The following is a 25,475-nucleotide window of genomic DNA, read 5'->3' as shown; positions in this document are numbered from 1 at the left end:
GGCTTCACAGATTACAGCTACCGGCTCACCTACAGAACTCTGACACCTGCCTAAATAATTCTCTCTATCTTGACAGGAAGTGCATGCCAACCTTTCAACGCCTCAGAGATGTGCAGGATTTCACTGCTTATTGACAAAAAAAAAATGACACACCAGCTGCTATGATACACACATCGTGATGCGTGCTATATTCACACTGTGTATTTTTACTTTTAGTTAATCATATTCAGAAATAGTGTTATCTCCTTAAAAGATGAACTGATTTATTGACTGCGATGCTAATACAGGACTTTGTAACCTCAGGCTAATATCAGCCCTCACAAATAAAAATAAAAATGTCATCTAGCTCTCAGTATTTCCCTGCTGAACTGTGAACTAAATAAAAAAAAAAAACTGATTTAATTTGTTTTCTGGGTTCTTCTTTTCAGAATGCATTAAAAAAATAAATGTTTTAATGTCAGATTTCAAAACCTGACATTCCTGGAAGAAATTCTATCGGAAACATTCATATTTTTCATGAATGGACTGATTGTTATTGCAACGGATGACTCACTTATGCAACAGATAATCAGTGTAAGCACAAGACTCGGACAAAATAACAGGAACACCTTGTTGTGCATTACGGGATCACAGAGGGAGTTTTTGTTGCGGGTCTGCCGTTCTCGGCCGCGTTCAGTCCGACCCCTTTTCAGTCAGTCCAAGCGCTCTTTCTTTATTGTTCACGGATCAGCAGCCTTCATGTGGAAGACACACTTTTCAGGGTGAATGAAGGCCATACGCTATCTGAAATCAATGTTTTGGTATATTTGGTTACTTAGCAACAGCAGCTGCGATATTGCTTCAGTTCTTTTCAGTCCATCATGTGATCACCTGAGTTCGGACCAGCTGACGCGACTGGGCATTTCTCTGTCAACACACATCAAGAATTTCTCCCTTTCATCGAACATTAACCAGCCCGGCTGCAGCGTTAATGAAAGCATTAATTGGGTTTTCTTGTCCTGTTCCTGTACATCTTCTGTGTCTGTGAAAATACTAACATTCGTCAGAAACTCTGTGCACGCTCAGGTTAAGAACTGGGTGTGTTCTCATAACCAAGAAATTGGTGATCCTGCAGCTGAAGGTATAACATAAAGTGAATAATAAAGAAAAACTAAATATCAGGCTAGTTTACAGCACACAGGTATTAGTGGCTGATGATGCTTCCTCCAGTCTGTCTGTTTCGTGAAACCCATTAAACCCCTGGTACTGCATGTTTCTACCAGTGCAGCTACAGTAACAGTCAGTCAGTTCACCCCCTGTAGTGAACAAACCGGACCAGCAAACAGGACACTAAGGATCCAATTCAACTGAAAGAGCTTCTTTATGTGATGAAGTCAGGACAGGAACCCTTTCACACATTGCCTCTTTCTTCTTCAACATTTAGAAAAGAAGTTCAAGCCTAAATCTTCGCATCGTGTAGTTTTTTTTTTCCTGTAACAAATTATCCACAAATCTTAATGTAATGTGTAAATTGCAAATCTGCCGATTCCTGTGGGATAATGAAAATTTAGACTCAGTTCATCCAAAATATAATGTTTTCACAATGTGGCTCTTTCCACATAGAAAGTTATATATTTTTTTCAGGAGTGACTGCTCTAACATTTCACACTTGCACAAGCCATCCCCTGAATCCCCTGATTGTCTGTGGGTCTCTGTGTGTGCCTAGCATCCTGTGTGGTTTTAACAGCTCTGTGTCAAATCAACACCCATGCTCTGGACTGAAACCACGCAGACAGACACACAGAAAGCCTGACTGGGTGGCGAAACGAGTGTCCCGGTGATGGGGGTCCTTTTAACGGGGACGTGACAGTTGTGAAAACAGACACTCGCTCCGGACCTGGAGAGGCCGTATGCTAATCAGCTAGCGCGAGTGTGAGGTGAGGGTGCTGCAGTTTATTCCGCTGATGGAGCTTATTTCCATGCTTATTCGTTTAGAGGCTGGGGTTAAGTTAAGTGGTGGTAATTGGCAGCAGCTTTGGAAGCTTTGGGAGTTTGAAAGCAATGAAATCAAGTGCAGTAAGAGTGGGCTCTCACACTTCAACCCAGCTGCCAAACAAACTCTCAGCACTCGTGTGTACGCATGTGTGTGTTTGTTTTGACAGGGCTGCAACACACTAAGCAGATATTTGCATAATGACTGTGGTTGCACCTGCCCTTGGCGCTGCGCTCCAGATTTAGCTTTAAAGCTGACAAATCTGCTGAGATTATACACAGAGATCAAATAATAGTCACATTCACAAACACAAACAATAGTGCAACATGTGAGCGTATCAATGCAAAATGAAAGCAACTGCTCTATACAGAATCTGCACGAATGCACACTAGAAAAATCCTCTTTTGCTTCCTTCTTGACTGACAGACACAATCTGTCCCATTTCTGAACACAGACACATGTACATTAGAAAATGCTTGATTTGTCTCCGAGGTGTCCTGCAATCTTCTTGTCTTTAAAAAAAAAGACAAAAAGCTGCTATGTTTGCAGAAGACACAGAAGCCGGATGAGAGAGAGCCAAGACAGGATGCTGATAACAAAACCACTGAGACCAAAGAGTGCAAAACGCTCAATTAGGGGCGACTGGGGGGTTGTAATCAGGGCTAATGGGAGAGGTATAATTGATAGTGAGTGGGACAGTGAGTAGAAATGGAGGCGAGACACTTTCAAGTGTGAGTTAGTGCCTATGTTTTTGTACAATCAATATTCAAACAGGAAAGTATGACGGGAAGAAACTGGAAGTAAACATTTCATAAGGATAAGGTGTTATGGGGTTTATAATGAATGCAAAAAGAGATGCAGGGAGTTAAAGACAGCTAACACAGCTAACTAACTAACGCGCAGTAAGTGACTATCAACACTACGGCAAAAAAACAATGAAATGTAGATAAAGATTCAGCAATTTGCAGAAATGACAGGTGGAAAAACTCCCATAGAGACGTCATTAGAGTAGGTAGGTAGTAAGGTGAACTATATATATATATATATATATATATATATATATATATATATATATATATATATATATATATATATGAGAAAGTTACCTTAGCAACTAGTCATTGCCACCAATGGCAGTAGGCACTGTAAACCACAACTACAAACTTATTTGGTTCTGGAAAAAGCACAGTGGTACACTTTGTTGTGTCAAGCAACCTGAACCACCTACAACTCAACATTAGCAAGACTGAGGAGGAACTTCCTCACCCTGGATGGTGAGGAAGTGGAGAGATTGTGGACTCGTACAAGTACCTTGGGATCCACATCAACAATAAACTGTATTGGACATAATACAGACATCTTCTACAGGAAAGGACAGAGCAGGATGTTCTTCCTAAGGAGACTGAGGTCGTTTGGTGTCTGTAGTAGAGTCCTCAGGACCTTCTGCCAACCTATGGTTGCCAGCGTGCTTTTATTTACTGCAGTGTGCTAGTAGGACGGTGCCAAGACTGGTGAGGTCAACATGCTCAACAAGCGAGTGTGGAAATCTGTGGCTGATGGGCAGATCATTCAGCCAGAGGATCAACCCACCCTGGTGCAGAACTGAACACTTGGTGCCCACTGCCATCAGACAACACAGAGTGGACAGCACACACCTCTGTCCTCATTGAGCCAATATGCATCTATTTTTAAAACTGTTATCACTTTGTTCTTGTGTGTTTTTGTTGTGTCTGCTGTCTTTGTCCTATTTAAAGTGTTTTTGGCTGCCTGCTCTTTGTGTCCTATTTAATTTCTTTTCTGGTCACCATTTTTTTCTTGAGTTGTGCTGCTGTAGCATTTGAATTTCCCCACTGGGGATTAGTAAAGTAGTATCGTATCGTATCGTATCGTATCTCATCTTAAAGCATGTTATCTATCCGTCTTAACTCATATTTATTGTACCGTGAAAAGAAACGTTTATCTAGAGTAAATCCCCATGGCAGCATACGCCGAAGGATAGTCCAACTACTGACCAATCAGATCACTGGGGATCTCTTGTCTGACCAGGATCTGTACAGAAGGAGTGATTATTTATTATAAGGTGACACAAATAATGAAAAAGAGTACATTATTTTACAGGTTGGTAGTTGACATTATATGTAACACGCCTTCTTACAACAGCAAGGATAGATTAATACTGTACATAGCTAACTAAAAACAGTGGTGATGGAAAAAAAAGCTGCATTTTAAGTTTATTTCATTCCCAAAGGATTTTCTCTCAGCGCAGACGAGATTTAACATAGTTGTCAGTGTAAAATGAGACGCCCTTGTGACGATAATTGAAACTGAAACTATAGATTGGAACTTTTTGCGTGTAGAAAATAAACTTTGTTTAAATTTAACAGCCGTCAAATACTTTCCTCTTGTCTTTGCTTTGGCAGAAAACACTTTTTCTTTCTTACTTTTTTATGTGGAGTTTGCGCAGATTTTTATCACAGATAAAAAAACTAAAGATCCTGACGATATAATTAAATCAGCGTCAAAAGTTATAAAGACCTCAGAGAATGGCCTCACACGTATAGTAATATGCATCCAGTGTGTTAGAATATGTCTTAGCAATGAATGTTCAGGCATCAGCTGCGGCTTCGCCCTCTCTCTCGGTTGTTAAATATGGGTGTGCATGTCTCTCTCCTTCTCTCCATCTCTATCTCTGGTGCTTTGACAGGCTTCAGTAGCCTGGCTGGTGGCCAAAAATAGCCCCTCAGCTGGCACACTGGCCCAATTTATGACCCACCGCATTCGTCGTAGGACAGCCCTGCCTTGGGATGCTCGGCTCATTTCCCACAGAGAACACAAAAACTGAGAAAACACTAAAATGCCACCAGCAGAGCCACAAAGGAAATTCCACTTACGCATCTGCAAAATGTCACTGAAGACAAAAGCACAACTGTCTCGAAACATTTTCTTTGTCGATGCTAATGTTTTCTTTCACTCCTGAAGAGGGGAGGAATGCTTCTTCCTTCTTTTTAAGTGTAACAAGATGAGGCAAAACTGGCCCCAAAACTAAATCCTATGATATATTTCTTTTCAACTGGGAGCCAACAGTCAGAAGCCGGAGCCAGAGGTTTCACGGACGACAGCCTGCGAGACCACAAGAGTAAAAATAAATGGACTAACTATTCCCATCTACAACTTTTCACCAGTGGCTGTGGTCACTGCAGCTCCCGGTGGGGGCCACTTCAGTCGGTGAGATGGGGCCTTAAGGAGGCGTGTTACTTCACACAAACACACAAAGAGGTAAATTTCACGATGTCCTGCCAAAATAAACTCTGAAGGTCACTCACCATCTGAGAACGGCTCTTGGGACAGCCATTGATATCGTCGATCTTCTCATTGGCTGAGGGGAGAAGAGGAGGAAACGGACAGACAAAGGGAGAGACAGTGAAAACTCTTTTCAGGCGTGTTCAGTTAATGTAATCCTCCCTTTTATTCCAGTGGACATCCCAGTGGTTGCTTGTGCGTCCCACACACTGACTGACTGAATGAGTAGATCAGAGGTGTACGGGCTGGTGACCACGACCCACCCCCCTCCCCCCCCCACCCATTTCCCAATGAGACATGAAACACTATCTGGTGACAGCAAATGGGAACGGGGCCGCTGGGGGCCCGGCTAGGGCCGGTAGTCCACCCTACTGTTGTCATTATTTTTCGAAGTAGGCGTGTGTGTGTGTGGTGTCAAGAATCCCTTCTGTCCATTACAGGCCCAGCCCACAGCAGCTGAGACACGGCCGTCACATCACAGCTGACAACTGTGCCAACAGTACGGACTCCTGCATCAGGGAGGAGTTTGCAACGTAGCTCCATCTCAGGACCCCATACCGTAGCAGTAAGACCGTGAGAAAATGCTTCTCTTCTCGGCATCGACCTTTCAGTATGTTCCTTTGAGTTTAATAAGCACCAAAACATTTAAGATTGTGACCTCTCAAAGCAAAATTTTGTAGACAGAGATCAACCAAAAATGTCATTTCATTTTCATTTGTTTTGTTTATTATATCAACACTGATATATATGTGGACGCCTGGTTCATATCTTTTTTTCTGTCCATTTAGTTTTCATTATAAACTGTCGAATTTGGCATTAAGAAATAGCAAACTAGCCTTAGCAAGTCAAACGCATTTATCAATGATTTAATGCTTCTATTGTTGGAAATGGTTTGCGTGCTTCCTGAAAAAAATTGCATATTGCAGAAACACCATCACCCACAAGATACAGCTACTCTGTGATTTTGAGATACACACTTCAGCTAAAAATAGATTAAGAAACCAATAACCAGATAGTGTTTGTCTTGTGGATCAAGCAGACTAAATACAGTCTAGATTATCTGAGAAGACTAGGGACAGAGCACAAAGGCAGAATATCTGACAAAAAGCTTCCAATTTGGTTGAAATTTATTGGACAGATTATCCTCAAGTTTGTACATTAGAAAGAAGAAACACAGCTCTGGGGGTGTCCCCTCGTCTGACTTCCTGCCTCTGACTCTAAGCTGGTAAACCACCTAAACAGGTGCCGTACCCGGTCAGGCCTTTGACCCAGTATTGCTGTTCAAACACCAGCAAGCTGCTCTGGTTTCATCAGCGATCGTGTGGCGTGAGGTTTTCCCAGTGGACAAGAAACAGAAAAAAGCAGGACAGAACAGGTGAATGGACGCCTCGGGTGACTTTTATTTTAAGCTGTTGTTTAAAGTGCACGTTTCAGGAACACAGTTACATACATGATGCATCAAGTAACTCAGGAACTTTAGATAATTTTTGACTAATATAAACTAAATTATAGTTTTATCTCTTCTGATGACTAATACTATCAACAACTGGCCAGACCTGTTCACTGCTTCCCATTAGCTGATAACCACTCATTTGCAGACAGGTGGATATTTCATTTTCATTTAATCTGCCGCACCAATTCAAAAAATCCCACAAGAAAGATTAACTGCAAAAAGCATCACAGTAAGTCTGATGTTTTATCTCCAAATTCAATCTACACAACCCAAGTTTAAATTCAGTTTCAGGTAAGAAGCAGCTGTATTCCACCACAACAAGCCCAATTACTCTGGAGTCCTCATCCATCATTGTCAGGCTTGTCTTTGGACTGCATCCAGGTGTGCAGGATCGTGCACTGTTGCAGTCTGCATCCCTGGACTAATCAGGACAACTCGGAAGACAGAGGAGGCTGACAACCACGAGATAAGTTTAAGATATTTATTACGACCTTGAGTGCAGTGAAACTCTTCTATCACATGCAGCAACTACTGTACGAGAACAGCGAAACTTTTTGTAGCGCAGTGTGTGTAGAATGTGGGTCAATGACGCGGGAGGAGGAGAGAGAGTCACTGACGTGCTAAGTCACCGCTCAGCTGTTGGAACAGCCTGCCTCGAGGCTCGTCAACATTAAATGACAGGCTGAGGACGGCCAGACTAAATGACAAGACTGATGACGGTGACTCAGACAAGGCTGAGGGGTCGGGCACAGACCAGCCCACCTTCACAGCCCACTACTGTCTATTCAGCACATGTGAAACTGCACTCAGACTCAGAGATTAAAAGATAAGGGACAGTGGCTATAAAGGAGCAAAAGACTGAAATAGACATTGTTGATTTAATTTAAATTCTTTTTCCTTATATTGTATTTAATATTATCAAAATCTAGTGTTTTTGTCCTGACTTCATCCCGCAACATCAACAAAAAAGTTTCTGTGCTGATGAGACTGCATGTATTTGTTTGGGGAGTGTCAGCAACAACACGGTCAACCCTGACTTCTTTCAGCAGATTTCGGATTCAACACAAGCGCAAACTTACCTACGACCTGTATGATCTCGGCCAGCAGCACTCCGTCCGTGACGTCCGTCTGCAGGTCCTTGATCAGACGCTTGTGTCCTGACTTGGCAAGGTAGTGGTTGGCCCAGTCCGTGTAGATCTGCGGTCAGACACAAACACAACCACGCTGTTCAGTTATGAGCCAACAAAAATAAAATCCACTCCAAAAAGAAGAAAGAAGAAAAAAGCAGCGGCAACCCCGTCGGGTTGTCCATGTGTGTCAAAGTCTATGAACACTTGAAAAACTACAAAAGGTATAAATGGTTGAAGCAAATTTACGACTCTAATAAAATAACAACATGGTTGAATGGGAGCGGAGTAGCCCTCTTTCTTTTGTTGGGGCTCCGATCTGGCATATATCCGCGTGGTATTCAAATTGGGGCCATTGTGCTCAGCCGGGGCATTCATCTCGGAGCACACGGCGGCTGTTTTCAATGGGCCATGCTGACATCACTCTCTGGGGACAGAAAAGACCCTTCACTGCCTGGGGGGAGGAGAGGAGAGGTGGGGGGGTGGAGGGGGGGCGCAAGCATCTGAATAATCTGAATAGCTTCCTTCATAATTAGTCGCCAAACTCTTTCTCTTTTACTCCATCTCTCTCTCATCAACAGCGCGAGCTTCTATTTCTGGGCAGATCGAAAAGGGAACACAAAGGTTGACGGGAAGTTGCACCGAACGCTGTTTCTAATAAAGCACAAGTTATTTTTAAAAAAAATCAGATACCTTATGACACTATGTTGATTTTCAGCCTCGTTAGGCTCGTCTGTAAACTGCAGAGACTCTGTTTGACAAGTGCAACTTCAGAGCACTCTCCTCCCTGTAGGGATCTGAAGCATGCGGAGCAGCTTGTCTAAATAAAGAGCCTTCACTCTCGTTTTCACACCGACTTAGAAACCGTAAAGTCTGTTAGAAGATGACAGGAAAGAGGCGATCGACGCCCCCATTCAGACCTTACGTTAACATCCGTTGTGGGCAAATCCGATGGAAAGTGGCCAGCTTTAAGTAGCTGTGGTCACACGTGGCATTAAAATGCATTTCCTCGTGTGCACAGAGCCAGCACTCGAGATCCAATCTCAGTCTTGCACTCTGCATGCAAATAAACACAGGCATATTTTTGGGCACAGTAAATTACTGTAACAGCTGCTGTCTCTAATGGATCGCAAGCACTGTATCCAAACCACGAACAGCCCATTTTGCCAACTCATATTTAATAACTGCATTTTATCATCCATTTATATATTGATCGGGCATAACATTATGACCACTGACAGGAGATGTAAATAACACTGACCATCATGTGACAATGCAATGTTCTGCTGGGAAATCTGGCATTCATGTGGAGCCGTGTACCACCCACATAGACCAGGCCGGGCACCCCCAGCAAGATACAGCCTTCCACAAGCGCACGCACAAAAAAAGGTTTAGGAACAACTTATAAAAACAAGTAAAACAGCACAAGGTGTTGACCAAATCACTAGATCCCAAATTGATCAAGTATGTGATGGATGAGCTGGAACAAGCCTCCCCTCCTCACACAGGACCCAACAGTCCCCGACTAAAAACATCCTGTTGCCAGACCCACAGGACTCCCTCAGAAGGCCCACGTCCATCCTCTGATGATTCACAACTGTTTTGGAGGCACAAGGGAGACCTGCACAACATTAGGCAGGTGGTCATAATGTTATGCCTATTGTATATGTTTTGAAAGGCTTTCATCACTAATGAACAGACATACAACAGAGTACTTTTGTAATTTCAGACAAAACATCAATCACTGTCAAACTTTACTGACTTGTGGTTCTGTCCTCTGTGGACAAATCATCAGCAAATTTTTTTTATTTATTATTATTTTTATTTTTTTTACAAATATATTAACAAAACCGAGATGACTGAATAGGAGATGGTGAACAATATGCCGCCAGGCTTTTATTGCTGCTGCCCTCATGAATTTCAGCTCCCTTAATCTTTTGAAACTCTTGTTTGAACAACTGGGTGTTTTGTCCCTCCTGGAGACTTGTCACGTCACCTGATGATTACCCCACGTGAGGCAAACACAGCAGAGAAAGATTGGGTTTATTCCAACCAGAGAACATCTATCAAATCAGGCACTTGCATGCTTGTTAGGTGCTAATATATTCCGGCTGTACTAAAACTCAAAGTAGCCTCTGTCCACAACTGTCTGACTGTTTACCAAATTCAGATGTGCACTGTAGCAGGGAAATACGTCAGTTCATTCAAAATACTTTCCAAAGCTGACCTACCCCTGTAAACTTGGATTTTACAATAAGGACCAATGAACCAGCTACTTTTACACTCAGTTCTCAGATTTCTGACATAACCTGATTTCTCCGGGTAAACAAAAGGCTACGTGATCCTTCACAACACACAAATGGAAAACACAATATATTTTCTCACTACTATGAAATTCTGGTGCGTGTTTAAGTTCTGAACAAATGCACAGCATAGGGTCAAACATGCTGCGTGTCCATTTTTGGACTCACAGCATGCAGGGTGAGGTGTGTGACACAGTTGTGACCCTTGTTTCTTTGTGTTTGCAGTGCAAACACAGGGCTTTTCTGCCACGGCGGATGAATCACTGCTCTCATGGAGGCTTACAACAGGTGTGAGTACTTCAAAGGCGTGCACATGCACGCACATACGATCACTCATCTTCATGCACAAGCTTAAACGCAAAAGGTTTATGAGAGTACATGACCGCACGTTAAACACAGAGAGCCTTGAAGCGACGTTTAAAATCACGCAGGCCTCATTCCCAAACGCAAATGCAATTAAACAGTCTTGAGTGACACATTGAACAACAAAAGCCTTTAAGAAGTGGGATTAGACTCCATCCTTTGAGTTCAAACTTTCAGCTGGTCGTGGGGAAAAGGAAGTGCAATCTTCAGGGGCTTTCGAGGGAGTGTGTAGGCTTTCTTTGAAGTAGTTTCGGCAGGTAAATTGAGGGGTTGGAGTGTAATTAAAAACGAGGTGAAATGGGTAGCTGTCATTCACTGAGCTGAAAACCACAGAGGGGGTCAAATACCCTGAGGGCTAGTGTGGAGCAAGGGGGGTGTGAGAGGAACAAAAAGTGGGCAAATAACAACAGGTCGCCTTTATGTCCCAAAGAGGTAAACTTTTCTAAGTTTGTGTCTCTGATGTCATCTTCTACATTTAATTTTTAAGACAAAACATGAAGTGTTAAGGAATTTTAACAATGTGATATGGAGACAGAAAATTTGATTTGAAAATAAAAGTAAGCAAAATAATATTTTATATTTTAGAGCAAATCATAGTCACAAAAACTCCTACTCTACTCTGAGCATCTTTGTTTTGGTTGTACAGCACATTTAACGCACAGTCAAGTCACCTCCGGCCACAGCATTGTTTTCAGTGATGGCCAACATTTATATTTCAGACATAAAGCTACGTTAATGAAGAAAAAACTGTAAGTGCTCAGCACCAAATGGAAGAAAGGGGCCGTTAAGTAGATGAGCTACAGGATTAAATTAACAAACATCCATCTGTGAACAAATGGGTTGACTTTAAAAAACTTGACCAAATATAATCTAATTGTAACTGATCTGTTTACTATTGTCATAAACTAGGATAATGCAACTGTTATAAAGGTTAGATTATTAAGCAGCAAATGAAATTTAACAACAAAGAATAATACAGCAACCGACCGAATCACCCAGTATCAGTCAGCTGCATGAAAACCAAAGACCATGTTAATAAAACAGTAATGCAGTAATCTGATTCATGTGGGTTCAACCACACAGTTACTGGAGTTTCTCTGATCAGGGAGTTGTTTGGAAGGCCAGGGGCCAACAGAAGAACAAGTGATGAGAGGCAGACCTCTCTTCTGGGAGACATTTCATTCATCTTCACTGCATAATACGCAAAGAGAAGCATTCTCCATACTGATTCAATATCCATCTATCAGGCAGAAATGAGGTATAATAAACTCCAACCAAGTCTCTACCTCTATCAAAGACAACCACTCTCATGCTGAATAGAAATTGCAATCACTGAATGGATAAGAGGGCGACGTAGAGGCTAAGTGGTTGGCATAACTACCATAACTAGCGAATGCAAATTGAGACCAAAGCATCAGATTCATATTCGTTCATCAGATTCATATTTGTTCATTACTCCTGAGATCACATGTGGCAGAATACCAATCAGGAACCATTGATAATTTCAACAGTTCAAATTTTATTTGGTAAATTGCTTCACTGCTCATGATAAGCTGTCTCTTTGGTTTCATATATAAATACAGGCTTTTGTACAAAAACCTGTTAAGATTCTTCTTCAAAATAAGTTAGTGAGAAAACTCATGTTTTAGGTTAGAATATGCCTGTTAATCCTGGTTTCCTCTGAACACCTGTACCCAACACTTACAACAGCGTTTTATCAATGAAGTCCCAAATTATTTATTTAATTACTTAATGCACATATATATCAATCAGGCATAACATTATGACCACCATCCATACATTGTGTAGGTCTCTCTTGTGCCTCCAGAATAACTGAGTCATTAGGGAATGGACATGGGTCTTTTGAGGGTGCCCTGTGGATCTGGCAACAGGATGTCGTTAGTGGGGGCCTTTGGCTTGAGGGGAGGGGCTTCTGCGGATCAGGTTTGTTCCAGTGCATCCCACAGATACTTGATCAGTTTTTGATCTAGTGAATTTGGAGGCCAAACCAACACCTTGTGCTGTATTTCCTGTTTTTTTTTTTTTTTGTTTGTTTTTTTTTTGAGTCGGTCCTAAACTGTTTTTGTGTGTATCTGTGTCAGGCTGTATCCTGCTGGGGATGGCTGCTGCCATCATGGAGTGTCATTGCTATGGGCTGGGGGCACCTGGTCTGGTCTCGGTGGGTGGTACATGTCTAAGTAACAATTTAATCTTGTGGCAAATCGGTGTGTGTGTCTCTAAACATCATGACACTGTTCAGATACATTTATGTAAATCTTATTACCGTACACATCTTACCCTCCGCTACACTCATATCTATGTCAACACTATGAGTGTCAGGGATTCTTAACAGTATGAGGGTGCAGATGTATAGACACATTTCCTCAGAGGGAAAATCCCACCATTCCCCAAAACTCCCACTCCTCAAGGGATCGGGGGCTTTTTAGTGGCTCTAAATTGGTACAGGGTTCGGGGACATTCCCGTCACCAGAGAAAGCAACATAATGCTGACTCACTGACATTTTCCCAGTCGGTCATATTTGGTCAATCGAGACTATTGACATCCTGCTTTGGAAATATGTCACTTAGGTGAAAAAGATCTTCATTGTGAGCCACTTAAACTAGAAACTTTCTACTGATTTTATTCAGGACAGTGGATTGGAAGTGCACCCCATTCCCTCTAACTGAGCAGACACAGTTGGCCAGCTCTGCGTAAATAGACATCTTGACATTTAGTCAAGATCCTGTAAACAACCCTCCATGCTTTGTCAGTTCACAAGCCCGGGCCTTTTGTGCATGTTCACATAATAATGTTCAATTGAAGCCTTTAGAAATGACACACAGTCAGCTCCTCCGAGCCTGTGACAAGCTGAAATGAGTCACTCCCTCAGACAGCTGCATCTTTTTTTTTCCTCCTCGCACAAACACACTAATCTGCCTCACATCCAGCATCCCTGCCGCCTCTCGCTGGCTGAGTCACCGGGGCTGGTGTGCGATGCCTACAGAAGGTCATGACGCACACAGGCCTTCCCCACAGCGCTCGGTCAGCCCGGTTATATAGACGGAGAGGGCAGCCAGGGCATCACACAGAGACAGTGCCCTTGATTTGAAGAAGACTCTCTGAAGACGTTAGCGCAGCAGAATAAGTTTAACAAATGTCACATCATGTCAGCGGCAGATCTCACAGCCGGAGGAGATCAGCTGATGTGCTTACGCGCTTCCTGTAGACATGAGCGTGTGTTGTTTCCACTGACACTTATCTGTTTGCTCAGCAACAATGTCACTGGTGAACTGATTTTATATTTGTAGCTCTGGAATACAGTAAATCTTCTTAAGTCTTTTATCCAAAAACCCCTCATTGTTTTCTTGCAGGATGGATTTGAGGCATGAATTCCAGATCTTCTCATGTAACAACAAATACAACAGATTCCAATGCAAATCCTACCAAAGTAGTCACTTCGAGCAAATAACTAGTAGTTGTTTACTAATAACTAATACAGTGATCTGCAGGAGTACATCAGCACATTGTAATGTTCATCCCCAATTATGGCTACTTCTGCTTTGACTTAGGCCTTGTGATTCACAGAAGCATCTCGAAGGAGAAGCTCTGCCGACTTCAAAACAACGAGACGTAGGTAGCGTCAGTATTTTATAATAGCAAGTTTTCTGTGATTCTTGGATGTCTGGGAGTCCCTGTCTGATGGCTTTCAAACAAGTAGACTAGATGCTTATGTACGGCAATGCTACTTTGATAACAGTTTATGTGCATATGCACCTATAAAACATGACAAAAAAAATCATACAGCATACATAGATGCAAAGCATGGGGGAAAGCACAAACAGTGCATATGGATTCAATTAAATTATATTCCCGTAAACCTACAAAACTCTTAACAAAAACACAGTTTTAATATTTTCACGATTAAAATGTGGTCACACATTTTGAAGAAAAAAACTACATAATTTGTCCGCTTAGTCTGAAATAGTCACATAATAACTTAAGCTCCTTATTTATGTAAGAAATATCACTTATATTACGTGTTAATGTTTGCAAGGCACGTTGTGTATATTATATTATATTATATTTTCAGCTTGACGATGATGATGAAGTGGTGTAGTGGATTTTTTGGAACCCTTTCCTAACTTAATTTTCTCAATTAGTTGAGGACCATTTAGTCTTTCCATTGAAGTTCGAGTATTTTTCACATTTTCGCATGACGTTAAGACACAACACCTCGAGTCCGTCCGCTGGTGCACGGCACTCACATGTGTTGACTGAGCTGCAACAATTACGTAGATAACTTCAGGATGATTAGCCTTATTGCTTTCTGGGTTCAGTAAGCAAAAAGCACAGAGTTTAACACGCCATTATGAACTAATCTGCCAACACGAACAAGAACTATAAAGAGAACGCAGCAGGACCAAAGCTGCTATAAAGTGCTATCTCTCACAAGAAGCTTTCATAGGGAGCCAGGACTTAAATAGCTCTCGTTATAATTCAGGTAATGGCACTGTGTGCTGACTCTACAAAAGACATGCTCTGATAACAGTGCTTTTTTTGAACTTTTCAAAGCAAAAACCTACCTTTGAACGTCAAACCCCAAGCCAACTAAGATGAAGGCACCTTCCAATGGCCATATTCAGGAGGTTTATGTGGTACCAGTAAACTTTTATCCCTTCATTAAAACCACTCAGAGTACCTGCTTCAGTCAAGAGCTTCTATAATAATTCCTTGCTCCTCCTGGAGATCTGAGTCTGCCCTTGACATATCTATTTCGAGCTGACCTTTTCCTCTTAAACCTTTCTTTATCCCAGGTCCTCTCGGTTTGTCTGAGGTAAATGCAAAAGAAAATTAAACAACTTCATAGATATTCTTATTCATTAAGACAGAAAAGGTAAGGTAAAGTGGAAAGATAAAATGCATGCATGACACCCTTATAGTGATCTCTGAAACTCCATTTACCCTTTAATTCTCCCCCTGGTTTCTTACCACTTTGTAGTTTGCGCAGGAGTAGCGGCTGTAGCTCCTGGCCGGCACCCGGAGGCTGCCGTACCCCGCCATGTGGGACTTTCGCCTTAATAAAGACAACTAATGAGGCACAGAAAAAGCAAAAAGGAAATCCCTAAACTACTGGAAAGGTGCACAGTGTGCAGTGTCGAAAAGTTAATCAAGCTGTCAGATGACCGTCTTATCCGCCTTCACATCTCTGCAACAGCGCAGTCTGTAGTAACAGGACATGCTTTGCTCCTCTTTACGTGTACTTCTCTCATATCTCTCCCTGCCGGACTGCTTCATAGTGAAGCTTAACACTGTTTTAACCTCTCTCACTCTGGGTGTCATTCACTCTGTCTGAGTCAGACACACTGACTCAGTTCCCTCTTCTTCTATGACTTTAGTTAAACACCAGAAACATAAAAAACAGAAATGGAACGTCTACTCTCGGGTACTGTATTTTCAAGCAGTTTTAAAAATCCGTCATAAAAAAAAAAAAACAGGTTGTAACACATGTTGCAACATGATCGTTGTCGATGCTACTTCCTCCTCCTGTTTCGCGACGATGCATCAACATCCTGAAGTAGAAACAGAGCGATCTATGAATTGACAGTTTAATCCTTTCCTCTGTAGACTCACAACAACAGATGAGTGCTATGAGACAGTCTTCTACCTCACACTGTTCCTTTCCTAAATGCGACAACGCTGACTGACAGAACACTTCCCGCACACCTGGTGCTGTACATTACTCCAGGCGCCCACACACACACATACACAAACACTGACAAGCATGAAACATGGGAGGTCTCAGGTGTCAGGTGGCGGGTAGTACTACTTTTTAAATCCAGCCATCATCAGGTGATTCAACTATAACCGGTGAAGGCATTTGCTGACACCAGCGCCATCCTGGTACATACACACACCGACATATTTTTACACCTTGGGGTGGCACTGGAGCAGCACGCACACATACCGGCCTTGGATACTTAAAGCTCGAGCATGGTGCTGATGGATGCTTATTGGTAGCTCTAAGCGGCGGCGTCAAAAGAATGTGTGTAACAGCTGGAAATGTACAATAATGTTGTGCTGCTGTTAGTCCTTTAGCATAAACCCTGCTGCAGAAGATGCACTACAAAGAATTTATTTATAGCAGAGGAAAGTTATTGAGGCACGTAGGCATTGTCTAGGGCCTTTCTCTTGCTGACCTTCATCAATCTTAACGGCAACTGGGAGAAGTAAGCAATCACCTAAGAAACCATATATTACTGTCTCACTGATAAGGACTCAGCATCCTGCGTGCTGCTGCAGGCTGAGGGTGACATGTGGCGACACATCCCCTCTGACCCAGGCTGGGCCGGCTAGCAGATGGCTGCTGGGAGAATGATGGATGGACTGATGGCTTTGCTCAAACAATAATCTAAAGGAAGGATGCCTAGAGGGGAGGGGATCGTACTTAGGTGTGATGGGCGATAATCTCTTTTGCATCAAACACCGTGTTGTAGCAAACATGCAGGGTCAACCAACACGCTATCTGTTAATGCACGAATCTCCCTCAGCTTAAGCGCGTCAACGCTAGGCCAAGGTAAGCATCGTCTGCAGAGCTCTCAGTGACTAGCAGACGCAGACAGATGGCCTCTGAGGAACCAGTGTCCCTGGTCTGTATGATATCACAACAGAAGACTACAGTCAGCCCTGCCAGCTGCTGCATATGCCCTGTGCTCTAACACTGATATTTTCAGTGCTTGGGCAGTTTGCGGTAGCTCGGTAAAACGGTTGTTGTTTTTAAAACCACAGCAAAACTGTAGAGAAACGGAGGGATTTCCTGGAAGATTTATAGTAAAAAAAAGAAAAACAGAACATTAAATGCGTTGAACTGTGTTAAAGTTTTCTGTTGCCTCCTTGCGCTCTGGTTCTTCTTTAATTTGACGGCATTGACATCACGCTTGCCAGACGTGTCACTGTTGCAGCACAACTGACAAACCATGAAATGACCTGTGTTTAGTGTCACCTCGGGTCCAACTGCAGAACTTGTCCAACACGCAAGCGGACCCAATTTCTACACATTACAACAAGTTATGTTCCTGCTGTGGGACAGGGCCTTTGGGTGTTCTCCCGTCATCAAGGGCACATGAGTTGCCCCTTGTGCCATAATCCAAACCAACAAACATCTGCCTTCTCCCCACTCTCTCCTCAACCGCTAAAACTGGGCCTGCTTCTTCTCCTTTGCCATCAGCAGCATACACCAAGGGATGGCTCTCGGTCTGCGGGGGCCCTTGGCAGCGACGCTCCATCCCACCCCCTTACCGACCCCAGTGTACTCACACAGGCCTCTCAAGTGGCTTCAGCCCGCAGAAAGCTGAAGCAGGCCAGCTCTAAATAAGCTCTCATGTCTCTGCTTGCTCTCCGTTTGGCACATGAAAGACATGTGGTTATGTGAGGCATGGAGGCCATACCAGGCACATGGTAGACAAAACGGTTTGGCCGGAGCTCCACAGTTAAGAGCATGGGAAACAGAGTCACAGATGAGGAAGCCAACACCCAGACTGAGCATGTGCGGGCATCTGCACATGTGTTGCATAAAGTGACTCGAAACACGGTTGGACAGAAACACCTGTTAACAACCAGAAAGGTTACTTTTCATGGGGTGTTGTTCACTTATTGGGAACTTCCACTACAATATGAGAATATAGTAGTTAATAATAATAATAATAACAGTGTACTAGATCTTTAAATTCAAATTGGTTTGGTTACTGCGGAGCTGAAAGGGCACAGCGGTGTCTGTCATGCAGCATCTTATCAGCACAAATCCTGAGATGTGCAGCCTGATGCACATGAGCACACTGCAGCACAGCAAGTGTTATTAAAGGGGACTTATCTTGTTAGAAGAACTGTATCAGCAAACAAGCCGTGTGTAGCGATAAAACTGATTTCCCTGCAGAGAAAGTTCTCATGCCTCTTGGTCTTTAAAAATCAGTAGATACAGTGAACTTTACAATCAATGCATCTTATTAGGGTCTGAGCTCCAGATTTCAACAATTCTCGGATTCTCTGGGTTAACTCTTGGGGGTTTGAAAATACTTTATTTTGCTTTAAAATGCTCTACACAAGGGTAAACTGTTCCTTAGAAGCCATGCATATCCTGGACACTACTACAGTCCTCTTGGATTAAATAAGGCCAAACATATTTCAAAAACCGATGTTGTACCACGGTTGCTATGGCACATTCCAAACCAGAAACACTTCCAGTAAATACATTTATTAAAAGAATAACTACAAAAAACAAACGAGGAGTTGAATGCATGCTGCAGCTTTCGAGTGTGAGAATCTGTGAAGGCTACGTACATACAACAGCTTCACACACAAAAAAACAACAAGTATAAATGTAAATAAATAAAGCCACGTGACTGCTCATTCTTTTATCTGCCCCGTGTATTGCAGGAATGCTTCTGACCGATATTAGACACATGAATCAAGCAATTTATGTTGCATGGGTCATACGTTGACCTAAAAACCAAGACAGTCAAATAATCAATAGACCCGCGCTTGAACTGAGAGGATTATGGACATCGACTTCATAATAAAAAGGAAGGTCATTTTCATTTCTGAAATTGTGTGAGCACGCTCAAGTGTGTGTGCCAACTGCCGTCTCTCCTTTTCAACCGCACATGTGAATTCAAGCTGACTCCAGAGGCCACTGGGCTCCTGTCAGCCATGTTGTGAGTAGGTTAGCGGTGTGTAATTAAGCTAGCCTTCTTATCGGCTCATCTCTAGGCTCTGGCAATAACCTCCTCTGCTTCCATCTCCCCTTCCTCTCCGGGCTCACGGGAGATCCAGATAAGGGGCATGGGGCTGAAAGAAACAGAGAGACGCAGAGAAATACAGGGGGAAAAAAAAAAAAACTCGAGAGAGAAAGTGGGCTCCGACCGTCTGTGTTATGTGTAAACTCGACTGGGTGCTCATTACACAAAATGAGTTTTATTAAATCTGCAGCTCACTCCTTTTATCAAATCCATCAGCTGTCACAAAGGACATTTCTTTCTCATTTGTTTGCACCACACGACCTATCGGCACCTGACCTTCTGTGCACTTTATCTCAGTAGTCCAGATACTGCTGAATATTAACCATCTCTGTGGCATCGCACTCCAAACCGTGTGTAACAAAGCAGACTGAAAGACTGTCATTTTCTTGTAAATGCTTGAAAGGAGGGCAGACGCACACACACATGCACAGATGTGCTGGAAGATTCTGGTTGAAGTCCTTGCCAAGCCTGTGTTGTAACTCTCATTGTAGGCATCAAAGTGAAGCTCGTACCAGGTGAGGGTAAAACCGTGATGGATGCCTTCAGCAGTTTCTTTCTAGAACAAGTGCAACTCAGTCATTGAGTACTCGCAGTTCAACGCAACAGCAGGTGTAAGCATTTCTGTAAGCATTTTCAATAATGCATAAACTCCAAGCTATAGCTTCAGGAAATAAAGAACATCATAAAGTACGTGTACAACATATTGATTAAAGACCTTTCAATGAAGGAAGCCTATAGTGCTGTGAGTTCATACGTTATTGTCTGCACAGATGAGATCACTAATGCACAATTTTCTAACCACCCCTGCTGGTGTGTGACTTTTACGATGGTCCTGTAGTGCTGGACCTACCAGTTTCATAGTGAAATTCTTCTGCTCCCAGCGGTACAACAAAGTCATGTTGCCTCTTGCAGCGTCCTTCCTCAGAGACACCTGCCACACATTGAGGAGCGCTGGTGGCGAAGCCGGGCCCAAACATAAGCCATCAGTACCAGGTCCGGGCGCATCACAAGAATCCGCAAACAAGAAAACAAGAATCCAGAGAGGCGGTTGCAGGTTTGAGAAGCAAGCCCTTACGAGTGCACCCTGTAGGTTCACTGTGGAAAGGTAGAGCTGCTGCTGCTGCTGCTGCCGCTTGCTTGAGCCACAGCAGGTCTCTGTATGCCTGAGGGGGAGCTCAGTCCCTCCAGCTTCTCTCCACCCACTCTGGGACACGGAGGAGGGAAAAATAAACGCAGGAGGTAAAAGGCAAGAGAAGCTCCGCGGCCTGTGCTGCCGCTCTGAGAGGCAGCCAAACCAAACGCACCAGAAGAAGGAGGAGAAGTGAATCGGCCCCCTCCTCCCTTGCCCACGGCAACACATTGTGCTATTGCTCTTCAGTGGACCATTGGTCATATGGGAGGAGAAAGAAAGCAAAAAGGACAGACCTCTTAACCTTACCGCCGCCCCTCCCCCGACAGTTGACCTCATCCATGACAAAAAAAAAAAAAGTGTGGAAAAAGGGACAAAAAGAAGGGACGATCGGTGCACCGTCGATAGCAGTGGTGAGACGAAAAAGTGGGAAGTGCAGAGCTCGGAGGGCCAAACCACACAAAACTCAACGCTAACCATTGCTTTTCTATTTATTATTTCTTTAACCAGCTCCTCTGCTGTCTGTTAAAAAAAGCCAAGTTTTATTTTCCCCCGGCCTTAGACGGAGCAGTCCGGTCTCTGATCAGCCGTCACCCACAACACACTGCAGCAGCTGTGTATTTATTTTCATGTGTACCGAGGGTTCATAACCTAAGCATTTATGTACGTGTGAGTGTGAGTGTGTGTGCATGTGTGTAACGGAGTCCGCAGCGCTACAGGATGCCCTCCGTTTGAGCGTGTTCCAACCCCCTGTGCACACACACCCCACCACCGACCACAAATTACAAGCCGAATTTGAATTTTGGGAAAGGCCCAAGATTTACAGAAAGTTCCCACAGTAGGGGGATGCCTGATCGCTTCCAGCAGGCTGCACAAAAAAAAATGCTTTAAGCTTTATGAGACAACAATAATATAGAAACCGTGCAAACTGTGTGAAGTAAAGTGATAGTGTAACTGACAGGTTGGGTTCTCTTGATTAAATATGCCCCGTAGAGGTGCAACCTATAGGAGACCTTTCATGTCTTTTTATCGTCTACGTTTTCAGTTTATTTGGAATGGAAAGAAAAGAGATTGATTGAAATTCATCGCAAATGCCAAATTGGTGTGTTCAAATACATGTGAATTTCTGAATTCTCCTGCTGGGACAGTTTTTGCTGCATCACAAGCATCACACCTTTCCTTGTAAATGTGTATATGTGTTAAGTAAAGAGTGCAAGTCTGGATGTCTGGTCAGGGATGATACCAAAAACTCACATTAAGACACTCATCAGCAGGGTATCCAGAGAGGAGGACAATGAAACCTACAACAACTGACTGACAGTGGCTGTCCTTAAATATAAAGGCAGATTTCTAGTTCTGTACTGGATCTAAGCTGTAGTGTGCAAAGACCTCATGTCCGCCTCCTTAAAAACGCGTTGCAGGGACACAGTCACAAGTAGTGACTTCGGTAAAATTAAGCGTTGTCCAGAAGTAACTACAACATCGATTCCATCCACCACTGTTTGTAGTACCGAAATAAATTCAAGACAGGGACAATGAAATCATAGTGGTTCCTGTGCACGTGACGTAGGCCGCTTGTGTGAAAAATGGTGTAGGTTCTGCATCTATTACTTTTTTCACTTCCTTGGCACGATTGTTGTCTGTGACAACAACAATCACCAAAACTTTCAAAGATATCAACGCACTCTAATTGATCAAATTCTAAACACTACCATACATATGTTACATTCTCTTGACTGTATTTCAACAGGCTCTGAGCAAACACGCCCACCACAAAAGGAAGCCCATCTACCCAGACCGCCGCACCACACCACACCACCCGAAACAACCCTTTCCTCCTAACCAGCATTGATTTAATGACATTCTGACTCTACAAGCAGAGAATATGTCAGCATTTAACGCCTGTGTTTAACAGTTTTAGTGCAGGCCTTCAACAAGCTCATTAAGTGCAGCCACGGTGAATGGGCTGGGTATGGTTCCTTTCACAGTCCCAGATAAACCTCAGTGTGCCGGGGACAATGGGGGGATAACCTCACCGTGGAGGGGCCTTTGTTTTGAGGGACCCCCACCTCGGATGTTCTCAAAGCTGGGGAGGAAGATTGGGGTAATGTTAGGGCTAAGGGGTGGGATGAACCTGCTGCCTGGCTGCTCTGTTCGGAATGAAGGTGGGGGGGTTGAGAGACATATGGACTTGCTGTGGATAGAGAGACACAGACAAAAGCCGCTGGAGTTAATGGAAGGTTGACTGGCATTAGTTGTCTTTTTATCATTGTATTTTTGCATTCATACGCATCATGTTGCACCCATACTGACATAGAGGAGAATGTTTAAAATGGAAAACTTCGGCGACTGAAGCACATGCACCGTTTGTTGGTGGTAGTTCCCCACTCACACAGACGGAGGAACTCTGTCTACAAAGCTGTTAATGATTATTGACAAGCATTAGTAATTTAGATTCTGGATTGATGACACTTAAACCGAGTGCTATCTTGCACTCAACATACTCTTCAACTCTAGATGCAGTTTGTTCCGTAAAGAGCAGAGTCATTAAACCCGTCTGGTCTCCAATTATAAGACTGATGAGAACAGTGTGAATCCATAGATGCCATCTGGGCCCGTCTACCAGCTGAGGCCACCTTAGTGAGGCCATAGTGAGGAAACACACAGCAGTGAGCTCTATCACAGTTTGGAAAAGGTTACCATAACCATAAATACAGTAAAGGAGGAACATGTCACAGCTTTATTTGCTTATGGCTGAGCTGACCAGTTGTCTTGTCCACAATATTTCATTGCACTGTTATCCTGTGTTAACCCTGCACATGACAAATACATCTGTACCTGAATGAAAAAAAAACATATTCAAAACTTTTCAATGTAATAAGATGACAAGATTGGATTTTGACTCGTATGCAAAATGTCATGCGTGGAGTTCAGAGACCTGTTGTATACAGGGGGGAAAAAATCCTCTTGAATTGCACATTTACAGCCCCATTTTTGGATTCAGCATTCATTTCAGGGAAGCTCAGAGTTTGCTCTGTGTCGAACGAGTGAGTACAGAACTGCAGAACAACAGACACGGATACGTACAGACACGCTCATTGTGATTCCACCCAGGTTGAAACCAGGGGAATGGAACAGCTTGCGAAACTCCCTGAAGCTGCAGGAGACGAGAACTGAATGGAGAGATGCAGTGAAAAAAAAAAAAAAAAAAAACCCCACTCTGTCATCTTTTCACCACCAGACAGCGCTCGCAGAAAGCCGAGCAATATTTCATAGCGGTTTTCATGCCTATTTAGACTCAACAATCACATCAAACTCTCGAGCTGAGAATCAACCAGCTGGAAGCACAGTTAAATACAGTGTGAGGTGTTTTATTAGAGCTTCATATATTAATCTGCTCTACATCAAAATCCCAGTGCAGTTTAAGCCACAGGTTTGAGCTACAAAAATTCATTCTTTCTATTTTAGTGCACACTTTAAAGCACAAGTCGCTGCCTGTCTGCTGGCTCCGTGGAGGTCATAGAGTTATCCAGCCAGTGTCTCTACCCCGCGTGACCTCGGACACGGTCCTCTGGGGAGGGTGACTTCAGCCCGGTTGACCTCCACCTCCTGGCCTCTCCGTTTTCCAAGCTGCCTTCTGCTCCCAGACACAGATGAAGCCGATTGCGTTAGCCTAACCGCCTCTGCAGCGCTGCTCCCCCGGGGGGCGCCGCTCGTAATGACGCGCCTGTGTCTGCACCCAACGGGCTCCCTGTCACAACTAACGCAAGGAAAGCGGAGAGGGAAAGAAACCAAAGTGAGGAGGGCACCTTGGAGGGAGATCAATGGAAGGATGTTGACTCAGGAGAAGCAGATGCCCGGACCTAATTAATATGGTTATGTCCTCAGTCATGACCTCACACAGGAAGGAGAGGGGACGACCGCACAGGAAGTGGAATCTGATCGAGACGCATTAGGCAAAGATGAGGTCATTAGAAGCAGAGCCAAGTGCCATATGATCACATTTACCCTTAAAAAAGCTGGAAATGTTTCTCTTAATTATTTTCTTTTAAAAGAAAGCCTGGTTTCTCAAATCTATATTGTGTGTTCATTAATAGTTTAAACGCATAAAATTGCTAGCTCTAAGTGATAAGAGTTGGGTTTTAATGCAATAAAAATGTATATATATATACATATATATACTTAGAAAGTAATCTCAGTCTCCAGTCCATAAAACCATCACAAAATCCCAGTATTTCATCTGTTTTCAAACTAAAATACACACTGTATACGGTACTATGAAGTCTCCCTGGAGTTGACCTGGATGTTTGTTGAGAGGCTATGAAAACCTTCCAGGAAACACCAGTCTGTGTTCTGTGCCACTTCATACTGAAAAGGTGCCGCCGGAGGGAGAAGCAGCCTCTTCATCAGATAAAAACCAAAGTCTTCAGGTCTGTTGCTACTGTATCTCACCATCTGACCACACTCTGCCCGTATGTGAAGGCTGCAGCATCTCGGCTTGATGATTGTGCAGGACAAGCTCCTCTGCGTTCTCTAAGAGAGGACACACAGGTGTGTTGTCATTCTTATCGACAGAAACATGGGCTCCCTCCTGCCTGACGACGATAGTAACACATGCGGTCGCGTTCGGGTGACAGGCTCTTATCTTAAAAGTGTCAGCCGTCAGAAAAAAAAAACAGCCTCAATTTCAGCTTGACAAAGCATACATTTTGGATTTTAGGTTTTTGCATGACAACAGGACCAGAGAATCACTCACCAGACCTAACAGGACACATCCCTGTCCCTCTGCTCTTTATGTGAACTCCTGCAGTCTGTTAAAACCTCGGTTATTCCTTCCGAACAATCGACCCTCCAACAATGGATCACTAAAACATCCATTAAATCTGGCTTTAACTTGCAGCACCTCCTGAAGAGACATATGTGCACGTGTGGGCCTTTGTCATGGTAATAAAAAAAAAAAAAAAAGAAGCAATATAGTCACTCACAGAATCCCCCACCCAATCTGTCCCTCTCTGGGCGGGCAGGAGCGCATTAG

General features: G+C 43.4%; 1 protein-coding gene across 10 annotated transcripts in view; it reads right to left on the bottom strand.

Moving 5' to 3' along the window:
* nav2a (neuron navigator 2a) overlaps positions 1 to 25,475 on the bottom strand; it is a 192,271-nt gene that overhangs the window by 62,352 nt on the left and 104,444 nt on the right. For 2 of the 10 annotated variants that reach the window (XM_047579872.1, XM_047579870.1), the window contains exons 1-3: positions 20,162 to 20,553; positions 7,805 to 7,922; positions 5,296 to 5,348 (exon numbers count right to left, since the gene is read on the bottom strand). In XM_047579872.1, the coding sequence (XP_047435828.1) occupies positions 5,296 to 5,348; positions 7,805 to 7,922; positions 20,162 to 20,209 (219 nt within the window). In that variant the 5' untranslated portion in view covers positions 20,210 to 20,553. Of the gene's footprint in view, positions 1 to 5,295; positions 5,349 to 7,804; positions 7,923 to 20,161; positions 20,579 to 25,475 lie in introns of those variants that run through there. The other 8 variants (XM_047579868.1, XM_047579867.1, XM_047579862.1 and 5 more) reach the window with 7 other exon arrangements.

The sequence above is a fragment of the Mugil cephalus genome, chromosome 3, assembly GCF_022458985.1.
Source record: "Mugil cephalus isolate CIBA_MC_2020 chromosome 3, CIBA_Mcephalus_1.1, whole genome shotgun sequence".
NCBI lineage: Eukaryota > Metazoa > Chordata > Actinopteri > Mugiliformes > Mugilidae > Mugil > Mugil cephalus.
Note: the sequence above shows the minus strand (reverse complement) of the source record. Positions and strands in the feature narration are given on the sequence as shown.